This window comes from Leptopilina heterotoma, unplaced genomic scaffold, assembly GCF_015476425.1.
Source record: "Leptopilina heterotoma isolate Lh14 unplaced genomic scaffold, ASM1547642v1 Lhet_121, whole genome shotgun sequence".
Classification (NCBI taxonomy): Eukaryota; Metazoa; Arthropoda; class Insecta; order Hymenoptera; family Figitidae; genus Leptopilina; species Leptopilina heterotoma.
In genome coordinates, this window is record NW_025110839.1 from 162,805 (window position 1) to 184,942 (window position 22,138).

At 20.3% G+C, this 22,138-nt stretch overlaps 2 protein-coding genes across 5 annotated transcripts in view; one reads left to right on the forward strand and one right to left on the reverse strand.

The window, feature by feature from the left end:
- Positions 1 to 21,093, forward strand: part of LOC122511708 (fatty-acid amide hydrolase 2-B) — a 35,096-nt gene extending 14,003 nt beyond the window's left edge. For all 3 annotated transcript variants that reach the window (XM_043627144.1, XM_043627135.1, XM_043627126.1), the window contains 7 exons: positions 11,584 to 11,695; positions 12,962 to 13,119; positions 16,337 to 16,480; positions 16,600 to 16,701; positions 17,896 to 18,063; positions 20,351 to 20,533; positions 20,623 to 21,093. In XM_043627144.1, coding sequence (XP_043483079.1) covers positions 11,584 to 11,695; positions 12,962 to 13,119; positions 16,337 to 16,480; positions 16,600 to 16,701; positions 17,896 to 18,063; positions 20,351 to 20,533; positions 20,623 to 20,730 — 975 coding nt within the window. In that variant the 3' untranslated portion in view covers positions 20,731 to 21,093. The remainder of the gene's footprint in view (positions 1 to 11,583; positions 11,696 to 12,961; positions 13,120 to 16,336; positions 16,481 to 16,599; positions 16,702 to 17,895; positions 18,064 to 20,350; positions 20,534 to 20,622) is intronic.
- Positions 29 to 13,406, reverse strand: LOC122511723 (facilitated trehalose transporter Tret1-like). Of its 2 annotated transcripts, none has more exons than XM_043627157.1 (3): positions 13,164 to 13,406; positions 9,292 to 9,455; positions 29 to 1,778 (listed from the first exon to the last, which is right to left on the reverse strand). In XM_043627157.1, the coding sequence occupies exons 2-3, from the start codon at positions 9,419 to 9,421 to the stop codon at positions 415 to 417; spliced, it is 1,494 nt and encodes a 497-aa protein (XP_043483092.1). In that variant the 5' UTR covers positions 9,422 to 9,455; positions 13,164 to 13,406; the 3' UTR covers positions 29 to 414. The 2 variants fall into 2 exon arrangements, with proteins under 2 accessions (XP_043483092.1, XP_043483100.1); XM_043627165.1 differs by lacking the exon at positions 13,164 to 13,406 and adding an exon at positions 9,768 to 9,789.
- Positions 21,094 to 22,138: the final 1,045 nt, after the last annotated feature.

The following is a 22,138-nucleotide window of genomic DNA, read 5'->3' on the forward strand; positions in this document are numbered from 1 at the left end:
GTACACTCAAGATATAATCTAAAGCAACTATAATAAAAAAATTCTTTATTTTCTCATAACGAATTATATTCACTTTGAAAGTAAAAATTCGAAAATATCCGTTACACTAAATTTAATTAATACTTTAATCTTATCTCTAATCGCATTAAAAATAAATTGACGCAAATATTCCCTAATATCACAGAAATAAAAGCATAGAATGAAAACAATATCATTCATTCCGTAACGTACAATAAACGAATATAATACATATAATATACGAACATAGTACATAAAAAAACGAATTTAATACATTTACAAATTACAACAATTTAATACGAAAACAAATTTAATACCTAAAAAAAGACGAAACTCTAAATATATACAAAAATTATTAACAATTCTAAAAATGAAAAAGAAAAATTTCTCCACTATCTACAATTTACTAACGGAATTCTCTTTAACAGTATGTTTTTTATTAGATTCGTTCAATAATTCCAAAACCTCCTCGAGATGTTTCCCTTTAGTTTCAGGCGAAATATTAAAGACAATAATTGGCCCGACAATACAAACAATCGCAAAGAACCAAAATGCCGAATATAATCCAAATGAATCGACAACAACGGGCAATAGAAATTTACAAATAAAACCAAAAACTGAATGACAAAGTGATGAGAGCATACAAGCGAGTCCCTTCACTTTAACCGAAAATAATTCTCCCGAATAAATATAGGGCATTGTCGATACTCCCATATTGAGAACAATTTGCAATAATACCATGCAAACTAACGGTATCCATGAAACTGACGACATATCATATTGCATGTAATTGTAAAAAAAGAAATAACCACCGATAATTGATAAATTTATCGCCGACGCAAATCCAGAGAATAAATAAACAGGTCGTCTACCCCAGCGATCCACCAATTGCGAAGCTGGCACACCAGCAATCACCTGAACACCACTGACAATCATCGCGCAATATCCAGGCTCCAATGTCGATCCCGATTTCTCAAAAATCTGCCTCACATAACTCTGAATAGCCAAAAAGCCCGAGAATGCGTAGGTGAATTCAGTGATTAATTTAATAATCAAACCCCTCCTCGATCCTCGATCAGAGAATAATTCATGAAAAACATTCTTCTCCGAATCCTCACATTCCTTTATCGTCTTCTTCATTCGCTCAATATCATCGCTAACCATCTGCGGATATTTCTCACCCGACAGCAACATTTGCGTTTCAATCGCCTTCTTCTCTTGGCCCTTCAGTAAATAAAAATAAGGCGTCTCCAACATTAGGGGAAATAGACCGAGTGCAATTATCGGTATCACGCTCATGCACATATTCATATTTCTATACGATAGAAAAACACCGGCCGCATTCACAATAAAACCGCCCAAGTTGACGCAAATCTTGTCGAGAGAAAGGAACATTCCACGAACATTTCTCTCGGTCATCTCGCCAATGTAGATTGTGAGAAAACCAAAACTTCCGCCATAACCAGTGCCAACGATAATGCGACCAATGCAAAGTAGAAGATATGAATTGGCTAAATTCAATACAATCCAGGCTGATAATTGTATTAGGGCGTAGACAAATATTGTGTATCGTCGACCAACACGATTCATTAATAATGGATATGTGAGGAATCCAATAATTGATGCTATCGCGTCAAGTGATGTTAAAAATCCTCCCTCCTCATTGGTTAGATAATTTTCTGTTCTATTGTCTTTTAAGTAGTCTAAAGCTGGCGACGACCAGGAAACTTGTACTCCTACATCGATCATCAGAACGTAGCCTGTGAACAATACCACTTTTTTTATTATTTTAGTCACCATTTTTTTTTTCTATTCTTTCTCTTAAAATTCCGCATTTTATTTTCATAAGTATCGTCATATGTTCACAAATATTCTCTCGATTTAGGAATAATTAAGAAAAATTGTCAAAAAAAGAAAATGATTCAGTTACAAAAGTGCAAATTTCAAAATTGACAAGAAAAATTACCAAAACTTAAAATTTCCAAAATTTATTTTTCCAAAGTAGGTACAAAATTTCCAAATGAAAGTTCTATAGTAATATAATTTCTAAATATTTTTTTACTATCTTTTTTTACTATTTCTATTATATATATTCTATATATACTATTTCTAAAATAAAGTTTTGAAAAAAATGGATAATTTCCAAAAATAAAGATTCGAAAAATAATTTCTAAAATAAAAGTTCCAAATAATTTTATTTAAAAATTACAAAATAAGATCAAAAGAAAAATATCTGAAAATTTGATTAATAATTAAGGACAGTCGATGGTTCTCAAACATTCTGTAAAGAATATTATACTCCTAAAAATTTTTTATTACTATTATGCAAATTGCAACATTTTTTTTATTTTCAAATAAAAATGTTTGAAATACTTTAAAATTAAATATATAAGAAATTCACTAATTAAATACATAATTTAATTATTATTGTTTATCATTTTCAAAAATTTTAATAAAATTTCTTGTCGAGAATACAATTATTTTCATAAATAATAATATTCTTAAAAGAATTCAATTATTTTTATAAATAGTAAAATTCTTTGAAAATAAACTCTTCATAAACTTCACTTACTTTCAAATTTTTCCATTAGAATTATTTAAAAAAAAACTCCAAATTTTCCAAAAATTAAAATAATTCCTAAAAGCAATTTTAACAACTTGAAAAGTTTTAAATTCTTCGCAAGAATTCAATTATTTTCACAAATAATACAGTTTTTCGAATAAATTCAATTATATTAAATACAATTTTAATAAAATATCACGAAAATGATTCAATTTTTTTTTTTAATTTTTAATAAATTTTTTCGAAGGAATTCGATTATTTTCTGAAATTTTAATAAATTCTTCTAAACTATTCAATTGGGAAAAAAATCTTTATAAACTTCAATTACCTTCAAATTTTTCAATTAAAATTATTAAAAAAACCATTATTTTTAAAAAATTAAATAAATTCCTAAAAATAATTTTAATAAATTAAAAATTAGGTCAATTCTTTGCAAAAATTACAATTATTTTCATAAATAATAAAATTTTCGAAAAAATTCAATTATATTCAATACAATTTTAATAAAATTTCACGAAAATGATTCAATTATTTTTTTTAAATTTTTAATAAATTTTTTCGAAGGAATTCGATTATTTTCTGAAATTTTAATAAATTCTTCTAAACAATTCAATTAGAAAGAAACTAACTCTTCATAAACTTTAATTCCTTTCAAATTTTTCAATTAAAATTATTGAAAAAAACCATTATTTTTAAAATATTAAAGAAATTCCTAAAAGAAATTTTAATAAATTAAAAATTAGGTCAATTCTTCGCAAGAATTCAATTATTTTCATAAATAATAATAAAATTTTCGAAGAAATTCAATTATTTTCGAAAATTTAAATAAAATTCTTTGCTGAAATTCAATTATATTTAATACAATTTTAATAAAATTTCACGAAAATGATTCAATTATTTTTATTTTTAATAAATTTTTTTTAAGGAATTCAATTATTTTCTGAAATATTTTAATAAATTCTTCTAAGCAGTTCAATTATTTTTATAAATGGTAAAATTTAAAATGAAAAAAATTCTTTGTTTCATTCGATTATTTTCAAAATTTTCAATTAAAATAATTTAAAAAAACTACATTTTTTCAAAAAATTGAAAAATTTTCTCATATCAATTAAATTGTTTTCAAAAATTTTAATAAAATTCTTTGCAATAATTCAATCATCTTTATAAATACTAAAATTCTTTGAAGGAATTCAATTATTTTCATAAATAATAAAATTCTTTGTAGGATAATTCAATTATTTTTGTAAATAGTAAAATTCATTGTAGGAATTCAATTGTTTTCAATACAAGTTTATTAAAATTTTACGTAAGAATTCAATTATTTTCTAAAATTTTAATAAATTCTTCTAAACAATTTAATTTTTTTTATAAATATAGTAATATTTTTAGCAGGAATTCAATTATATTCATAATATACAATTTTAATAAAATTTTATAATAATATTTTTAATTATAATTACTAAAAAAAATTCTTTAATTAAATCAATTCTTTCAAAAATTTTTCCTGTAAAATTATTTGAAAAACTGCATTAGATATTTTCAAGAGACTTAAAGAAATCTTCAAAAGAATTGAATTATTTACAAAAACTCTAATAATTGTAATAAAATTCTGAGAAGAATTTAATTATTTTCCAAAAAATTTAATAAAATTAAACGATTATTTTAAAAACTTAAAAGAAATTCTTCATAAACTTAAAATTATATTAAAAAAATAAAAAAAAATTAAAGAATTTCCTCAAAGCAATTATTTAATTGCTTTGAGGAAATTTTAGTTTCAAAAAATTTTAATGAAGGAATTCAATTATTTTCAAATTTTTTAATAAAAGAAAATAGATTGATTAATTTAACAATAAATAAAATTTAATTTAATTTAAACAATAAATAACTAACAATTTGTCTGAATAAATTTGACGAATGTCACTTAACTACTGAAAGTAACAAAAAATAATTGACAACTGGAAAAAAGAATTATTTTTGAAAATTACGTCCATTGGAAAAATAGTAGGTAATTTTGGAATTTTTGCATTGGCACTTTCGCATCCTTACCAAATTCATTAAAGAAAACATACAATAAAAATAAAAATACAAAATAGAGAAATTTCTTCATAGATAGAAATTGGAAATTGAAATTTAAAAAATAGAAAATTGATTACTGTTTAAAAAAATTTTTTTTTTCAATTTATTGCACATTTCTTGGGAATAAATTTTTATCGCATAAATATGATAATTTTCTGCAAATCTTGTACTTTTTTTGAGTCTACTCAGAAGACGTTAATAAAGAGGTCAAAGAAGTTAAAAAATTGGATTTTATTTTTACTATTGCATTTTCATGACAAATTCTAGACTTTTAGATAAAGTTTTTCTTTTTAGACAAATTAAGTAAGTTGACAAATTTTTTCTAAAAAAAGTCTATTACATTTTTTTTGAATTGGTAAAAAAAATTATATTAATTTAGTCAATCAGAAATAGAAAACGCATATCAGTCATGGCCAAGAGATAGTGTAAAAAGTATGAATATGATAAAATTATTCTATTTGGATTAGTAATCGGATATTAATTTAAATTAAAGTATCGTGAAGTAAATAATTATCGCCTTGTCCATATTTTAAAGGACAATAAAAAAAAAAAATTTTCGAAAGAATCCAATTTTATTTTCTACAACTTTTAATAAAATTCTTCTCTGGAATTTAATTCCTATTATCAATTTAACAAGTTTTAATAAAATTCTTCCCAAGAATTTAATTCCTATTTGCAAATAACAATTTTAATAAAATTTCTCGAAAGGATTAAAAAAATAATTGAAATCAAATTTCTATCTGGAAATCAGGAAAAAACCTAAATCAAATTTTTGCTGCAATTCTGTATAAAAAATAAAAATATAGAACAAATAAGTGAAATAAAAAATAAAATATACAAAAGATATAGAATAAAAAATAATAAATAAACAAAAAAAATAATTAATTAGCGCCACAAATATTTTGTGGTGAATTTTCTCACTTTCCACTCAAGAGAATAAGATAATATAGGAAGTAATAAATTTCAAAATTGTTAAATTATTTAAATATGTAAAAATAATATTTTTTCCGGAAGTCTTTGAGTTCAAAGAGTGCCTCATTAGCATCTCTTAGATAATAGTTTTAAATAGACTTTTATTGTATTACAGAATCGACAAAATTGCGTAATTTGTCATTTTTAACAAGTTGAAAGCAGAATTGAAATTCAAAAAATTAAATTCTTCATTATTAATTAATATTTATTAATGAGACAATGAGGATGCATAATTAAAAAAAAAATTACGCACAAGCACTTTCAAAATGATTCATTTTTAAAATATGTGAACAAAAATAATATTTAAAAAATCCTTATCTGCAAAAAACCATAACTTTGTTATTAAAAATTGGAAAATATAATTAATCTCAATTAGATAACGGAGAAAGAATAATTAAAGAAAATCACGCACAAGCATTTTCGAAACGATTGGAAATTATTTATTATAAAATAAATAAATAATTGAATGATAAGTTTTATATTATTCAAGAAAATTGTTCAATAAAAAAATAATAAATAAATAATTTAATTACTTAACACAAGGTGAATTAAACCAAATTGTTTTCAATTAAAAATATTTCTTTTGTAATTTTAAATCTGAAATAATTGAATTCTTATATAGTTTATTAAAATATTTCAAAATAATAAAATTCCTTGCGAAATATTTCATTAAAATCTTTCAAAACTATTTAATTCTAACGAAACATTTAATTAAAATTTATTAAAAATATTAAAATTCTTATAAAGAGTTTTATTAAAAATCTTGAAAATAATTGAATTTCTGCGAAGAATGTTATAATTAACATTCTTTTAAATAATACAATTCTTTCGAGAAATTTTGTTACAATTTTTTTTAAATAATTCAATTCTTGCGAAAAATTTTATTACAATTTTTTTTTTAAATAATTGAAATCTAGATAAGAATTTTATTACAAATGTAAATTACAAATAAGTGAATTCTTATAAAGAATTGTACCAAAATTTTTCAAAATAGTTGAATTTAGAAAAGAATTGAATTTTTTCCAGAAATGTAATTGAAATTGTATTGAAAATATTTCAATTTTTCAAAACGAATATTAAATTAAAATTTTTTAAAATAATTAAATTCCTGCGAAAATTTATGAAAATAATTGAAATTGAAATTGTATTGAAAATATTTTAATTTCTCAAAATGAATACAAAAATTAAAATTTTTTAAAATAATTAAATTTCTGCGAAAAATTATGAAAATAATTGCAATTTTGCTAAGAATTTAATTAAAATTTTCGAAAACAATTGAATTTTTTCCAGAAACGTAATTAAAATTGTATTGAAAATATTTCAATTTCTCAAAACGAATTAAATTAAAATTTTTAAAATAATTAAATTCCTGCGAAAAATTATAAATCTATAATTGAAATCCTGCTAAAAATTTTATTAAAATTTGCGAAAATATTTAAATTCTTTGGAGAAATTTTATTAATTATTATGAAAATAATTAAAATCTTGCTAAGATTTTATTAAAATTTTTCAAAATACATCGTCATTTAAATTTTTGCGTAAAATTTTATCAAATTTTGAAAAATAATTGAATTCTTTTGATAAATTTTATTCAAATCGTATTAAAAATAATTGAATTCCTGCGAAGAATTTTATTAAAGTTTTTAAAACAATAAAGAATAATATTTTATTAGAAAATTAGTTAAAATTTAGATTTTTAAAAATTTTGAATCTGAAATTATTCCTAAACGGAAATTAATATTTGAAAATAAAAAACTTTTTTAATTTGCATAATAATAATAATAACAATTAAATAGTGATTGCTACATTATTATTCAACAAAATTGCATGATAAAAAATATTAGTAAAATAATTATTAAAATTAATTAACCAGATTAACAATGTTTATAAAAAGTAATTATAATAATTGGTATTTTAATTTTTAATTTAAATAAAATTGTTTATCAAAAAAAATAATAATGAAATAATATCAGTAATAATAATAATAAAATAATTTTACTATTATTCCAAAAAATTTTTTACCAAAAAGAATAAAAAAGATAATTAAATTTTTTGCATCTCCGTTTATCTTGTAAATAAATAAATTAAACATTTCCAGATTAAAAAATGGAAAAGTATTTTTTTCTCTCTCTAAATTTTTAAATCTTTGAAAACTAATCCAATTAGATGTGTGTGCGGTTCGAATAGTAACTGTTATTTATAACGAATAACAATATACAAAAGAACTTGTCATAACTTACGTATTTGAAGACATTATAGGACATGTAACAATAAGGCAAGAAATATAAAAGTATATGAGATATTTTTTTATTTTTAGCAAGGAAAAAAAATTTTTTGTCTCATTTTGTGAGAAAGTTTATTCTTTTTCTCTTTCTCTTATACATGCCTCAAAATTACTGTTCCTGTTAGTAGTTTGTAAAAAACAAACTTGTTTTTCCGTGCATTCGTCGGGCCTCAAAAACAGGCCACAGAATTTTTGTTGCACTGTCATCTCTAACTTCAAAAGTTAATAATAGAAAATTTGTAATTATACACAACGTTTACGGTGAAAAATAAAATATTTTCCGCAATTTACCACTAAAAAATTCAATATTAATTAACATATTATTAGCATATTATAATTTCTGAAAAACAAACGTTTCATTGTTGCAGAGTTATTTTACTATTATTAATTGTGACCGAATTCATTTTTTAATTTCAATGTTTTTTAATCTTTTCATTCATTTTTTAAAATTTAATTTTACTTTTTATTAATTTATTTATTTATTTTACTTATTTTTATATTTTTTATTCATATTTAAGTTACGTTTTTTATTTTTCATTCAAAATTATTTAATTTGCGTTTTTTATTTTATATTCAAAAATATTTAATTTTACATTATTTATTATTTTTTATTCAAATAACATTTTTACAATTTTTACTTTTTAATTCAAAAATAATTATTTAATTTTTTCTTTTTTTTTAGTCGAATATATAAATATTGGTTAAAATCTGTGTTTGAATTGAAGTAAATATTTTTTTTTAATTTTTCTGACTGAAAATTTGTTTGAAAAATAATTATTTACTTTTAAATTAATAAAATTTATTTCTTAAATTCTTCTGCCCTAATAAATGTAGAAAACAAATGATTTGGAATTTACGATTTTATTTTTCACCGTATGTTATCTTTGAGTATTGTTCCGAATTTTAAAGCCGATATAAAAAAAACTAAATACACTCAGAAAAAATGTTTTCTTCTTAAATATATATTTTCAACTAATATTGATTAATAAATAAATAAATTTATTTATTGATTTATTAAACAAACTTTAGAAATTTTATCAAAAATGAAATTAATTTGTTAAACTAAAAGTTTACATAGTTTACATTACATTTTTCATAAATTTATGGAACTAAATTATTTATTAATTACTTTCCTATTATTATTTAAATAATTAATTATTTAAATAATTATAATCAATAATTATTATTTCAATAATCATAATTAATTAATAATTAATTATTTCAACAATTATTATTAATAATTATTAATTTGATTTTGAAAAAAAAACTGTTTTGTTTCTATTTGAAAATCACCATTATTTCTGAATGTAAAAAGTTTAAAAAAAAAAAAGAAAAGAAATGAAGAGAACGAAAAGTAATATTTTTATAGAAAACTTACCACAAAGAATCGAAATAAATTGTCGAAGGTAGGCACTTTTTTTTCTAGATTCATTATCGCTGATTGCTTTTTCTTGAATATCCAAAGTCCTTGAAGACGAATTCAAACAGAACAAATTTCCAAATTTCATAATGTTTCCTTAATTTTTTTTTCGCTACCTTTTCCTGCGATTGAAAAAAATTCAATTTACTTTTCAATACACTGTACGTAGAAATAATTTTATACTATAAAAATACTTTTTTTATTAACTATAAAATAATAATGGAAAATTGAATAAGTAAATAAATAAACATAAATAATTAATAATAATAAATAAATACATATTATTATTATTATTATTATTATTATTATTACTAGAAAATTAGTGGAATAAATCCATTTTATTGCTCTTACTGAAACTATTATTTTTTTTTTATTTATTTATTTATTTATTTATTTACTTATTTATTTATTTAATTATTTGGGTATTTATTTACATGTTTAGATATATTTTGCTTGATAAAATTCAATTATCACAGATTGATTCTATCAAAATAATTTAATTCCACACACTAATTATTATTATTAACAATAAAATACAAAAAAAATAATTTTTTTCCAACTATTTACAAACTGAGAATAGAAAAGAAATAGAAAAATGATTATAACTTGCAAAAATTTGACGTCAAGTTCCTTTCAATTACTTTTTCATTCTAATGGAAAAAGGAAATTGTATAAACTTTGATTATTCATGTTTACGCAAATAAATTTATTCAAAGCCGGTTTTTGAATAGTTTGCGTGCTGTAGGTGATTTTTGTTACGAAATTCCATTCATTTGATACGTTTTAAGCGAAATAGATATCTCACAGCCCTATGTATATTGCTGTAATGCATATTTGTGTGACTATAAACATACATAGAAATTGCGTGTTTATTAATGTCAAAAAGTGACAAAAGTAAATTGGAATTCAGCAAAACTAGATTGAGTTTAAGTTCAAATGTATTTTCTCATCTAAAGGTTAAGAGCACTACTCTTTTTATTATTTACCAGATATTTTTTTTTTATTGTTTTATATATTTTTTCTAATTATATTAATTATTATGTTTATTAATTACTATTATTATTATTATTATTATTATTATTATTATTATTATTATATTATATATTCTATGAATTATTTATTTTTGTATTTAAATAATTCGATTCTGATAAGAATTGATTTAAAAAAGAATTTTAGTTAAAACTTTAAGAAATAATTAGAAGTGTTAAAGTAGGATTCTTTTGAACTACAATAAAATTTCAAAAAGTTTTTAAATTTCAATCTTTGAAATGCTAATTGCTGTAAAAGTCAAATAATATTTAAATACAAAAAATTATTAATTTGTTTAGCTTCCTTAAAAATTAAAAGTTTTCAATAATATTATTCAAAAATTCTAAAAAAATAATTGAATTTTGCAAGACTTGCAGTTCAAATTTTCGTAAAAAATTTTTCCAATGGTTTTACATTGAAAGTATTTCGAAAATTTTAGAAAATAAAGAACAGAAAATATTTAAATATTTATTTAATTTGTAAATTCTGAAAAAATTTGATTTTTGAAAAATAGTAGGTAGTTAAAATTTTTTCAAGATATACTTGAATTCCCGAGAATAATTTTAAGAAATTGAAACAATTGGAAATTTTGTAAAAAATTTTATATTTTAAAGAATTTTATTTTCTCGTCTTTAAAAATTATCTATAAATTTAAATTTATGTTTGAAAAAACATTATTTTATGAATTTACAAAAATTATTCTATTTAAATAATTCAATTCTCGTCGTTGAATTCTGATAGAAATTGATTTAAAAAAAAATGTCAGTTAAAATTTTAGAAAATATTTGAATATTTAAAGCGTTATAATAGGAATTTCAGGAAATAATTAAATTTTAAAAGGGTTTTAAATTAAATTCCTTGAAGAAATTAATGAAATTTGAAACATTTTATTCTGAAAAATGAGGTTTTTTAAAAATCGCAATTAAAATTTTTTGAAAATAGTTAAAGAAATTATTTACTTTTGATTTGACTAAGAAAGAATGATTTTTTTTCACCTATAGAATAATAAAAATAGGTAATAATATTTTTATTATCCTTCATATTTTTAATTATTAATTAATTAATTAACTTTAATTACAGTAAGTAATTAATTTTCTCTGCGTTTGGCAAAAATTTCAAAGGAAATAATTTTTATAATTGAAATATTGCATAAAAAATGAATAAAAATTTTTTTACATTTTCTCAAAATATTAATTAATTAAAAATTTTGTTTGTTAAAAGGCCGCACTTTTGGGATCAGGTGCATCTGTTCTTAGTCTCGCATCAGACATTGGAGGCTCTTGTCGATTACCAGCTATGTTTTGTGGCGTATTTGGTCATAAACCTACACCAGGCGAGTAAACTATAATTTCCTTTAAATACACTATTTCTCAATTATAGAGATAGAAAAAAAATTAGACATAATTTTTTTTCCTGACACCGATAATGTTAATAAGCTTCGTTCAATAGAAGACAAATTTTTTTCTTTGTCATTAATGAATCATTAGAACTATTGCATCATAAGAATTTAATGAATAAGTGAACTTATTTTCTCAATCACCAAAAAATACCAAAAAAAAAAAAAATTGAAAAAGCCACAAAATATATTTTTTTTTTCATATTTTTTCTTTCTTTTTTATTTAATATTTTATTTCAATTCTTTTTCAATAAAAATTACTCTTCCTTTTCTAATACAATTTCCAAAAAAATAACTGGATAATATCAATAAACGATTAATATTTTTTTATCAGCTATGATAACACGAAAAAAAATATTTGAAGTATCTATTTTTTTTACAAAATCGAAAGAGAAATTTGCAATTTCATAATTAATTTACAGACTAAATTTTTTATTTATTTTTTTAGAATTGAAATTAAATATTGAAATTGTAATTGAAAATTGACACCAAGAGAAAAATTTCATTGAAAATATTTTAGTTCACAATTAAAATAGAATATTAAAATGATTTTTTAATCACTAATAATAATAAAAATAAAACCAAAAGGAAAATGTAACTGTAAAATATTCATTATTCAGAATTGAAATTTAATATTAGAAAAATTAATTTTAGAAACTTATTTGTAAAATATTTATTTTAGAATTAAAATTGAATATTAAAATAATTGAAAATTAACACTAGAAAAAAGTTTAATTATAAAATATATATTTTTCAGAATTGAAATTGAATTAAAATAATTGAAAAGAAACACTAGGGAAAAGTTTAATTATAAAATATATATTTTTCAGAATTGAAATTGAATTAAAATAATTGAAAAGAAACACTAGGGAAGAGTTTAACTGTAAATTTTTTTCAGAATTGAAATTGAATATTAAAATAATTGAAACTTAAAACTAGAGGAAAAATTCAATTCTAAATTATTTTTTTGCAGAATTGAAATTGAATTTAAAAAAAAATTAAAATGAACACTACGAGAAAAATTAAATAATTGTAAAATATTTATTTTTCAGAATTGAAATTGAATATTGAAATAATTGAGAGCTATAACACCAGGAAAGAAATTTTAATTCTAAAACACAATTAAAAAATTTTGAGCGAAACGTTAAATAAAATATTAAAAAAATAATCAATAACAAACTAATCGAAAATAATAATTTTCAGGATGGATTTCAGTTTCCGGTCATATGCCAGGTTGTGCCGATGAAAGTTGGCCGTCATATTTTTGCATTGCACCAATGACACGTTTCGCTCAAGATCTTCCAATGTTCCTCAAAGTTATTAGTCAAGATCCACAAGTTTCGAACCGTCTCAGTCAAAAAGTACGTCAACGAAATTATTTAATTAGCAAAAAAGAAAGACTCACCTTCAAATTGAATAAAAATAGACAAATTATATTTGCAACCCTCAAGATTTCGATGGAAAATGAGGAAATTTTTCTCTCTTCTTTTTTTTTTTGCAACACAAACAAATGGATTCACAAAAATTTATTCTCTTGATGAATATTCAATAGACATATTTGCTCGAGTTTTTTTCAGTTGTTAATGAGAGAAAGCCGAAAATGAAACTAACACGTTTATGAAAATTCTCAATTCAAGATTGATGAGTTTTGTGTCCCCCTAATAATAATGACTCCCACCAAAAGGAATTTCAACTTACCAATTAGAATTGAGAGCGACTTTATATTCGAGTAGATTTTCCATATCGGAAAACTTTAACTCTGGATTTTATTATACACACTAATTATATTTGAATTACCGTAAAATGGAATCTTTTTTCACTGATATCAACAACATTCTTATTACATGACAATAAATGAAATTTAAACAAAAAAAGAAGAAAAAGTTTCCATCTTCAATTTTTTTTAAATATAATATTTTCTCATAAAAAGAGGAATTTTCAGAAAAGATTAAATTTTTGTCAATATTTTTTTATTAAAATAACGGACTATTTTTGGTAAAATTCAAAATTTTTATTTACTTTATTTATATAAAAAAAAATTTTCTTTTAACAAATTCAATTCAGTTTGAATTTATTTTAATGAATTTTTGTAATTTAAATCAATCAAAATAGTGAATTTTTTTTACTTCTGAAAAATATTGAGTTAATAATTTTAAAATAGTTTTAGAGTTGACTCCGAATTGAATAATTGATTAAATTAATTATTTTAATATTTCTTCTCTTGAAGATATTTTTAAATTATTTAACAAAAAATTCTATTTTGAATCTGTTTATTATCTTTTAGTTTTTAAATTGTGTTCAAAAAATTATTAACGTTCAAATAAAGAGAGTAATTTTCAATATAAATTTTTTCAAAAATTGCGAACTAGCATAAAGTCAAAACCGTAGTAAATTAAAATTGTACTGAAGTTAATTGAATTCTTATAAGGAATATTTATAAAAATTTTGGAAAATAATTCAATTCTTTCGAGAAATCTTATTAAAATTGAATTTAAACTAATTGAATTCCTCCGAAGAATTTTATAACTTATGAAAATAATTCAATTTTTGCGCCGAATTTTTTTTTCAATTATTTTCAAAAATTGGAAAAAAATTCTGCGCAAAAATTGAATTTCGAAGAATTTTATTAAATTTTTTAAAATAATTAACTTCTTTCGAGAAATTCAAATAAAATTGTACCGTAATTAATTAAATTCTTCTAAAGAATTTTATGAAAATTATTGAAAAGAATTGAATTCTATCGAGAAATTGAAAAAAATTAAATAAAAATTTGTAAAAATGTAAATTCAATTATTTCGAAGAAAATTTTAATTCTTTCGAGAAATTTAATTAAAATTGTACTGAAATTAATAATTTAATTCTTGTAAAGATTTTTATGAAAAATTTTGAAAATAATTGAATTCTTACAAGGAATAATATTAAAATGTTTAAAAATAATTGAATTCTTTCGAAATATTGAATTAACATTGGACAGAAATAAATTTAATTCTTTCAAGAAATTTTATTAAAATTATATTGAAATTAATTGAATTCCTTTGAAGAATTTTATAACTTATGAAAATAATTAAATTCTTGTCCCGAATTTTGTTCAAATTTTTGAAAATAATTGCATTTTTCGAAGAATATCATTAAAATTTTAAAAAAAAAATAAATTCAAATAAACAAATTTTATAAAAATTTTTTAAAATAATTTTTGAAAATAATTCTCAAGCATGTTATGAAAAATTATTGAAAATAATTGAATTCTTTCGAGAAATTTAAAAAAATGAAATTAAAATTTGTAAAAATGCAAATTAAATTATTTTGAAGAAAATTTCAATTCTTTCGAGAAATTTAATTAAAATTTTACTGAAATTAATAATTAAATTCTTCTAAAGATTTTTATAAAAAATTTTGAAAATAATTGAATTCTTACAAGGAATATTATTAAAATGTTTAAAAATAATTGAATTCTTTCGAAAAATTGGATTAAAATTGGACAGAAATAAATTTTATTAAAATTGTATTGAAATTAATTAAATTCTTGCCCCAAGTTTTGTTAAAATTTTTGAAAATAATTACATTTTTGCGAAGAATTTTATTAAAATTAAAAATTAAACAAGTAAATATTGAAAATAATTGAATTTTTTGAGAAATTTTATGAAAATTGCATTCAAAAGAATTGAATTTCTGTGAAGCACTTTATTATTGATGAAACTAATTAAAAAATGAATAAAATTTGTAAAAACACAAATTCAATTGTTTCGAAAAAAAACTTAAATTCTCCGAGTAATTTAATAAAAATTGTACTGAAATTAATTGCATTCTTCTTAAGAATTTTATGAAAATTGTGTAAAATAATTAAATTCTTTCGAGAAATTAAAAAAAAATTAATTTAAAATTTGTAAAAATGCAAATTTAATTATTTCGAAAAAAATGTACCTAATTCTTTGGAGAAATTTAAATGAAAATTGTACTAAAATTAATCAAAATCTTCTTAAGAATTTGACAAAAATTGTTGAAAATAATTGAATTTCTTTGACAAACATTATTATCAAGGAACTTTATATTGATTTTTTCCTTTTGTTTTTAATTTATAAAATTTTAATTAAATAAACAAAAATAAGTAAAACAATCTAAATAATAGTAAATAAAAATACGTAAAAAAGTTTTAATATAAAAAAGAAGTAAATAAATTTCGTTTTTGCTAAATAATAGTAAATAAAAATACGTAAAAAAGTTTTAATATAAAAAAGAAGTAAATAAATTTCGTTTTTGACTTGCAGAACTTTAGAATTCTTTTCATTTATTTTTATAATTCTAAAAAATTCTAGTCTAAATAAAAAATAAAAAGGTTTTCCTGCTTTTTTGTTCATTATAAAATAAATTTTATATTCCAAAAAATATAAACAATTCAATAATTAACTATCGATACTTCTCTCTTCAAAGTAATAAAATATTTTTTGTTTCTAAAAATAAATTAAGAGAAATAAAATTTTATTATTTTGTGTAAATGATAAAAAATCTCTCGAGTTAAAATTAAGTTTTGAAACAAATGATAAACACCAAAAAAAAATTAATATTTTTTTCTAATTGCAGGTGGATTTAAAGAAAATCCGTTATTTCTACATGGATTTCAAAAGTGATAAAGGCATAATTAACACTATTGACAAAGACGTTAAATTAGCAATAAATCAACTCACTAAACATTTAGAGAATATCCATGGTGTTACAGTTCAAAAGGTAATTTAGAATTTCAACACAAAAAAAGTAATATAATTTTTAAGTATTTTTTTTTATCAAGCAAAGAGAGAAAAATCGAAAATATAAAATAATTTTTGTCGTAACATTTTTGTTTTCAGATTCAATTGAAAGATCTGGAGGATGCCTTTGAGTTTTCAACAATAAGTATTGTTCAAATCGATGGAGTGGAATCTATTTTTATGAAAGGAACCGATCCGAAAGTATGTATTTGTTAAACAAAAAAGTTTGTTTGCTTTTTTAATTTTTTTTTTCTCGAAAATTAAAAATTCTTTTTTAAACCGAAACAGAAAATTAAAATTCTTTGAAAATATTTATAAAATATAATCTTACTATAGGTACAGTTGAAATTCTGTTACATTAAAATTATTATTAATTAGTATCTATTAATTAATATTAATCTCTCTAATGTTAAAATTATTATTATTATTAAAAATTAAATTTTTTGGTCTTTTATTATTTTTTTATTTACTTTCGTTTTCAACGTAAATAAAAATTTAATCTATTTATTCAGATATACAAATAAAATTATTAATCAGAATTTTATTAAATTTATTTTTATATTTATTCAAAAAATCAAATTCGGTATAAATTTGTATTTACAACAAAAAAATCGTATTTGTGAATCAATATTATTTAATAATGAGTCACGTGTAGAAAATTTTTCGTTTTTTCAAAAATAAATAAGAAAGAAAAACAATTACAAATGGAAAGTTTTTCTTTTGTATATTTAAATCAGACCGTAATTAAAATATCATTAACAATACCTAGAATTAGTGCATTAATTTAGAAAACTCATAAAAGTTATGAACAATTTTCTTTCAATATTTTTTTTTCTAGGTGGAAAATTTTTTTTTCAAATTTTTACCTAACATTATCAAATAGTTAATAGATTTATCTATTTTTGTAAATCGATTTTTACAGGCAATTTCCTTATTACAAATTATTATAATTGTACATTGTTTTTTATATTCATAATATACAATAAATGAAAATAAAAGAAGGGAAAAATCCAAATTTTTCCAATTGTGAAAGATTTAATCAGTAATAATAAAGATTATCATAAAGTGTGTAACACAATTTCAACTATTGAAGATTATAAAAAAATAAATAAATAAATGTTTATAAATGTTTGATTTTAATGTTAAAATTTACTTACGACAAGTGTTTAAATAGAAATAATTGAAAATCAAGATTATTTCACATTTAAGATTAAGATAAGGGACAGTATCTGAAAATCAGAAACGGATATTTGCTTGTGTGGAAATTTTAGTCAAACAAAAAGTTTAAAAATTTTACCAAGAATTTTTTCTTATAATTCTATTCTTTTTTTTTCTTGCTTATTATTTATTTATTATATTTAGAAAGTTAGGTATTAATTTTTGACATTATTTCAGAAATGGAAAAGTGTAAATTTGGAAATATTGAAGTACTTGTGCTTTTTATCGCCTCACAATTTCCATGCAATATTTTATGGTCTCGTCAAGAAAACCGTGGATATGTTACCAAAATCATTTAAAAATCGAATGATAAAGAAAAATGATTCTGTTAAAAAATATATCGAGGTAAAAAAACAGGAAAATTGAATTAAAACTCATTTTTATTTTGCTTTTATATTTATTTATTTTCTTTTCTATTTTCTATTTTAATTTTAATATTTTGATTTATTTTCTGTTTTACTTTCTATTTTCTGTTTTATTCTCTATTTCCTATTTCGTTTTCTCTTTTTTTTTGCTATTTCTTGATTTATTCTTTATTTCCAATTTTTTTCGATTTTCTTTCTTATTTTCTATTTTAGTTTCAGTTTTCAATTTTTATTGTATTTTACTTTCCATTTTCTATTTCATTCTCTGTTTTCTACACTATTTTCTATTTCCTATTTTCTTTTCCATTTTATTCTTTATTTTCTATTTTATTTGCTATTTTCTACTTTACTTTCTATTATATTTCTTATTTTATTTTCTATCTTCTGTTTTGTTTTCTATTTTAATTTCAATTTTAGAATTTATTTTTATTGCATTTTCTATTTTGTATGTTATTTGCTACTTTAGTTTCTATTTTATTTCGAATTTTATTTTTCCATTTTCTGCTTTATTTTCCATTTCATTTTCTATTTTCTACTTTACTTTTAATTTCTATTTTACATTTTATTTTAAATTTATTTTCTACTTTGTACTTTATTTTCTATTTAATTTTCTATTTTCTCTTTTATTTTCAATAGATTTTTTCTATTTTATTCTACAATTCCTTTTTTCTTTTTTCTACTTTAATTTCTATTTTATTTTTCATTTTTTGTTCTATTTCCTATTTTATTTTCTTTAATTAAGCTTATCGTCACTTTTCTATTTTTTATTTTTCTATTTTATTCTCCATTTTCCTATTTTACTTTCAATTTTTTATTTTTATTCTATTTCATATTTTAATTTTTATTTTCTGTTTACTATTTTATTTTATATTTTTTAATTTACTTTCTACTTTATTTCATATTTTATTTTCTATTTTCTGCTTTATTTACTATTTTCATTTTTGTTTTACATTTTATATTTTATTTTATTTTCTATTTTCTACTTTATTTTTTACTACCTATTTAATTTTCTATATTCAGTTTTATTTTCTATTCTAGTTTCTATTTTATTTTCTATTTTATGTCCTTTCTTATTTTCCATTTTCTGGTTAATTTCTTATTTTATTTTCACTTTTCTATTTACAGTTTTCCATTTTATTCCCTATTTCCTATTATATTTTCACGTTTCTTTTTTCTGTTTTCTATTTTAAGGTATTAGTCGCGTAAAATGGTTTTCGTCAGATTTTTTTTAAATTTTGCATACTTATTCCTGAAGTATTTATCTACAGAATGAGACCAATTTCATTAATTTTGACCGTTTCAAAGCTTCAAAAAATGAATTCAAAGTTCATACATTTTGCATGGAGGGAGCACCCAATGCATGTATTAATTTTGTTTAATAATTATTTATATGATAACTAATCGTCAGATTTTGAAATAAAACTACCAAAGTATTCAATTAGATGAAACAAATGAATAGAAAAAACATGACATTTTTTGACCGCACCAAACTATAAATATATTGATAGAAAGTTAAAAAAATAACTAAATTATACGAATTTTCATACGAACGAATAGAGTAGGGAGTTAAACTGTCTCTCTCACTCTCACTGCCCCACTCTAGTAAGCGGCCTGGAAAACCTTTGGCCAGAGCCAGCAGCGCGACTACTACCTTAATCTCTATTTCCTATTTTATTTGCTACTTCAGTTTCTATTTTATTTTTACTTTAATTTTTTATTTTCTGCTCTATATTTTCTATTTTATTCTTTATTTCCTCTTTTGTCTTCTATTTCTTATTTTCAATATTTTTTTATATTTTATTCTTTATTTCCTATTTTATCTCTATTTCCTTTTTTATTTTCAATTTTCTGTTTTATTTGCTATTTTAATTTCTATTCTACATATATTTTATTCTATTTTCTACTCTATTTTACTTTTCTAATTTTTAATTTTTATTTTATTTTGTTTTATTTTCTATTCTATTTTCTACTTTATTCTCTGTTTCTTATTTTTTCAATTTTATATTCTGTTGTCCATTTTATGTTCTATTTTAATTTCTATTTTATTTTTTTTCTATTTAATTCTCTACTTTCTATTTTCTTTCTTATATTCTATTTTATTTTCAATATATTTCTTCTATTTAATTTTCTATTTCCTGTTTTATTCTCAATTTCATTTTTTATATTATTAATTCATTTTGTTTTATTTTCTCTTAAATTTTCTCGTGCATTTTCTACAATGTAGTTCTCCAAAAAAATTGTTTCTTTAATAACTATTTTTTTCACAGGATTTATTAGGAGACGATGGCATCTTAATTTGTCCAACTTTTTCCACTTCGGCATTTTTTCACTATGAAATGCTGCAATACGTTTACTATTCTACATTTATGACGATTTTCAATTCCCTCGGACTTCCGGTCACTCAATGTCCAATGGGCATTACGGAGAAGGGCCTTCCAGTTGGATTGCAAGTGAGTAATAATTATTATTCTAATAATTCAAAAAAAAAAAAAATGAGGATAGAAAATAATATAATAAAATTGTAACTGTAAAATTTTAGATCGCTGCTAAATCAAATTGCGATCATTTGACAATTGCCGTTGCGCAAGAAATCGAGAGAATTTTCGGAGGATGGCAACCTCCTCCAAGTAACGAGGATACAATATAAAAAAAAGTCCATTTTTATATTCTGGACCACTGTCCCACTATTTATGTTCCTGTACATAATTACATTTGATAATTAGAAATATTTTTAATTCTATTTTACAATAAGTATCGCAGTCACTAGTTCCTTTTTTCTTATAAAGTAGAAAAAAGAAACTATATATTATTTAAAATTAATTCAAATTTTTTTTAACGGCATTTGAACCATTATGAGGTCATAATGGATAAAATGTCCTTAAACTAAAAGAAAGAGAATTTCAGGCTTCGCACTAATCTACTAAAACCGACTATTTACTACTTTTTTTTCCTTGTGCTACTATTTTGATACTTTTTTTTAGATTTCAGCCACTAAAAGCTACTATTTCTGTTTTTTTTTTTAGAATTTACACTACTTTAAATTCGCTAATACTAGAAATCAAAAAGCTATTCTCAAAAATTATAATCAAATTCCTTAAAACGATTCAATTATTTTCAAAAAATATTCGAAACTCAATTATTTTCAATATCTAGAATTTTCATAAAATTTCGCAAAAGAATTCAATTATTTAAAAAAAAATTGATAAAATTCATCCAAAATTCAATCATTTTCATAAATAAAATGAAATTTTACACAGGATTTCAATTAATTTAGAATAGCATTTTCTAAAAAAATTTTCATGGAAATTCAATTTTTTAAAAAAATTGTTGATTTAATTCTAACCAAGAATTCATTTATTTTCAAACATAACAACATTTTTTACAGAAATTCAATTCTTTTTAAACATTTTAATAAAATTTTTCGCAATAATTCAATTTTTTTCATAAATAATAAAATTCTTCTCAGAAATTCAATTATTTTTGAAAATTTTAATAAAATTCTTTGCAAAATTCAATTATTTTCACAAGTAATAAAATTCATCGCAGGATTTCAATTATTTTTAATACATTTTTTTTTATTTTTAATGCAATTTTACAAAAATTGCTCAAAAAATGTAATTATTCTTAAAAATTTAATAATTTCAATTCCTCGAAAAAATTAATTATTTTAAAAAATATTTCTTAAAAATTCTTCGAAAGAATTAAATTATTGACAAAAATATTTAAATTTTTCACAGGAATTTGATTATTTTCAAATATTTTAATAAAATTGTTTGAAAGAAATCAATAATTTTTAATACCTACAATTTTAATTAATTTTTTTTAAATAATTCGATTATTATTTTAGATTTTAATAAAATTTTTTCTAAAAATTTAATTATTTACATAAATAATTCTTCGAAACAATTCAATTAAGTATGTCGATAAAGAACAAAATTATTCCTGAAAATTCAATTATTTTGAGTCATTTTAATAAAATTATTTGCAAAATTCAATTATTTTCACAAATAATAAAATTCTTTGCAGAATTTCAATTATTTTTAATACAATGTTTG

Excerpts from the sequence above, each read along its gene's own strand:
- LOC122511723 (XM_043627157.1), bottom strand. The coding sequence starts at position 9,421 with ATGAAATTTGGAAATTTGTTCTGTTTGAATTCGTCTTCAAGGACTTTG. Across the intron at positions 1,779-9,291 it reads ATTTATTTCGATTCTTTGTG|GCTACGTTCTGATGATCGAT; the intron begins GTAAGTTTTCTA and ends TATTGTTCACAG.